We start from the raw sequence: 3,047 nt of genomic DNA, 5'->3' as shown, positions 1-3,047 counted from the left end.
TCACGTACAATACATAAATTGACAAAAGCTTATACAATCTAAATAAAATCAAAATCAAATCTAGAAATTACAATTTAAAATTTTGTTAGGCTACTTTCCATCAGAGAGTGTAAAGTGTCATTGTGCGTGAAATAAAAATCATAAAAAGTCTAAGAGCATGTATATAAACTATATATGGACAGTCTGCTTCAAAGTCTGTTTTCAAAGCTTAAAAATTATCAAATTTAATACAAAGGATAAAACACAAATAAATATAATAAAGTGCTCATTTTCTATAACCGTCTGTTTGCTCCCGTAACAACCTACGGGCATATTTTGCTAGTTTAGAATAAAATACGATTATCTATGTCAAGTCGACCTTATGTGCAACTTTTTTTGAGAATCAGAACCACAGGTAAATAACACAGGTGCCCAGCTTTCACGGACTCGGAACAGCCCACGGGCGCCGGTGCCTGGAATTTTGGGTCCAGTATCATTTTCTGCCCGCAATGGCAGCCCACGTATCAGACCTGGAGTAGGTATCAAGCCCAGCGTCAACGGGCCCGGCCAACAGTGAACAGTGTGACCTAGCCGCGCGCCACCCGCCCGCTCCCTCCTCCTGACTACCCGACCGCGGTGCGCCCGCACGCCGCCGCGCCGCCCCTCACCCGGCCGTGCCTCGACATTCTACTACCGCACTTCCTGCCCTGTTCCCCAAACTACCGCCCTCTGCTGGTACTGACTGTGCTGGCTTCCGTTGGCAAGTAATCCTCGCCTTACCTGTGCGTGTTGTTCTTCCAGCAGTTATTTTTTTCTTTCCCCGGCGTTCGCTCGATTGCTGCGTGAAATTGAGAGATGAGGAAGCTCAAGTTCCACGAGCAGAAGCTCCTCAAGAAGACCAATTTCTTGGAGTACAAGAGGGAGCGCGGCCATCGCGAGGCGCTCGTCACACAGCGCTACGGCCTCGTCGAGAGGGACGACTACAAGAAGTGGGTTTACCCTTTTTTTTGTTTTTTCTATCACCACTCTCTCCTGCTTGCCTGTTTAATCAGATCTGTAGTTTGTTTTGAATCATTAGTAGGATTGCTTTGTGCTGATCTCTAATCGAAGCATTTGATCAAGGATACACTGAAAAATTCGACTGTTGGGTGTGGTAGGTACAACGGGATATGCTTAATGGTGCAGAAGCTCGTTAACATCATAAAGCAGATGGACCCGAGAGACCCTTTCAGAATCGAGATGACAGATATGCTTCTCGATAAGCTGTAAGACTGCTAGTCCACTTTACTTGATCGTTAGATTGTATATACCATTTGATTATGTAAATTTTGAGCTGGGCTATTAAGGTTACATCCTCAAGTACCAAAACCTTGCAATTTCACCTCCTGTGTAGCTATTGGCTGTGTCGTTGACTGCTTGTAGAGTTAACAGTATGAACTTACCTGTACCTGTAAGTAGTGTGTCAAGGAAGGGCAGATGTAGTCCAACTAGATTATTGTCTCTTTTACTACCTCAGTCCAACTAGACTACTGTGATACTGTCTCCTTTACTACCTCTCATATATGGGATAATTTTTATGAATTGCATTCTTGAGTCCTGCGTTTTTCATGTGAGATTGAATTGATTGACTAGTTGCTCAGAAGTCAGAACTTACTGTAGTGTAAATGTGCAAAGATTGCTTGGATATCTGAAATCATGATATTCTAATTATAATTTTTATTCACCCTATGTCTGGTCATACAATCCAACATTGAACTTCACTTGTAGTAGTACTATCAACATTTTTACATCTGCATTGGGCTTGATTGCCATTGGCCATCATCTGTACTAGTGCTTGTTCTCTGAACATGGCAATTGATTTTTTTTTTCAGAAACCATTATTCCCATTTCCAGACTCTCTAGCATGGGTCACGAAACATGCTATGATGTTGTTTTCTTAACTTAGTCGTTGAGATCTAAACCTATTTCATTTTTGACTAAATCATAATCATATAATGTCATACTCATTGATCTCTAATATTTGTTTTTTTTAATGCTTTTTTTTTGTCTGATGGAGCTACTTAAATTTCAGGTATAATATGGGTGTAATTTCAACAAAAGAGAGCTTGATAAAGTGTGAGAAACTTTCAGTGAGCGCCTTCTGCAGGTCTCCCCCTCCCTCTCCCTCTCTCTTCCCTAGAGTGTTTATTTTCCTTTGTAAGATGTTACATTCTAATTCTATTGGTCATCTTACTTCAGTTTAAGTGTTTTTTCTTGACTAAGGTCTGTGACTCTGTGGTAGAGTATATATCCTACTATTCATTTGGCTAACCGCTTGTATGGTAATAGTAGAACAAAGTAGGAAACAATATGACATATGCAGTTCTGTTTACCTTGTTTACTCAATTGTTGCAGGCGGAGACTTGCAACAGTTATGGTGAAGCTCAAGTTTGCAGAGCACCTTAAGGAGGCTGTGACATACATCGAACAGGGGCATGTGCGTGTCGGTCCAGAGACAGTCACGGATCCAGCCTTTCTTGTGACCAGAAACATGGAGGACTTCATCACCTGGGTGGATTCCTCAAAGATCAAGAGGAAGGTCATGGAGTACAATGATGCATTGGATGATTTTGATGCCATGTTCTGAGAAAAATCATTCTGCAGAAATCTCTGTGCCCATCAGTGTAATCTTAGGCCAGTCACATGTGGCTTTTTCTGAACAAAATCTGTGGCAGTTGTTTTCTGCAGGGCTACATGCATTTGCGTTACAGATGTGATGCAATTTTGTGGTTTGGTTGAAGGCACATTATAATTTATATCTGATGTAGTTGTGCAATTGTCTTTGTTATGATACATCACGCCTCTTGCCGTGGTTCCTTCGCCGTTAGGCTCTTGTTCATGCAAAGTAATGGTGAGCGCTCGCTGGTGAGCCCTTTCTCCAACAAGGCTGCCATGGTGGCTCTTCCTAACATAACGAAGATCTGCCGACGCGAATGGTTGATTAATTAAACCTAATACGCTTTGATTTTTTTTTTGACCACGCCAAGACAAAGCGTCTCTGTTCCGGATTTCCAGTATTACACCTAGAG

At 41.8% G+C, this 3,047-nt stretch overlaps 1 protein-coding gene across 2 annotated transcripts; it reads left to right on the top strand.

Moving 5' to 3' along the window:
• On the top strand, window positions 550–2,811 carry LOC8061490 (U3 small nucleolar ribonucleoprotein protein IMP3). 2 transcript variants are annotated; one of them, XM_002438095.2, is made up of 5 exons: window positions 550–714; window positions 784–968; window positions 1,137–1,244; window positions 2,051–2,125; window positions 2,374–2,811. In XM_002438095.2, exons 2-5 carry the CDS (start codon window positions 835–837, stop codon window positions 2,603–2,605), a joined length of 549 nt encoding a protein of 182 aa, XP_002438140.1. In that variant the 5' UTR covers window positions 550–714; window positions 784–834; the 3' UTR covers window positions 2,606–2,811. The 2 variants fall into 2 exon arrangements, with proteins under 2 accessions (XP_002438140.1, XP_021304327.1); XM_021448652.1 differs by having other exon boundaries at window positions 781–968.

This window comes from Sorghum bicolor, chromosome 10 (assembly GCF_000003195.3).
Source record: "Sorghum bicolor cultivar BTx623 chromosome 10, Sorghum_bicolor_NCBIv3, whole genome shotgun sequence".
Taxonomy (NCBI): Eukaryota; Viridiplantae; Streptophyta; class Magnoliopsida; order Poales; family Poaceae; genus Sorghum; species Sorghum bicolor.
The sequence above is the reverse complement of the archived record's forward strand: the minus strand, read 5'-3'. Positions and strand labels throughout refer to the sequence as shown.

Coding starts and splice junctions, on each gene's coding strand:
- LOC8061490 (XM_002438095.2), top strand. CDS start 835: ATGAGGAAGCTCAAGTTCCACGAGCAGAAGCTCCTCAAGAAGACCAAT. Junction 969..1,136: donor GAGAGGGACGACTACAAGAA/GTGGGTTTACCC, acceptor TGGGTGTGGTAG/GTACAACGGGATATGCTTAA. Junction 1,245..2,050: donor GATATGCTTCTCGATAAGCT/GTAAGACTGCTA, acceptor CTTAAATTTCAG/GTATAATATGGGTGTAATTT.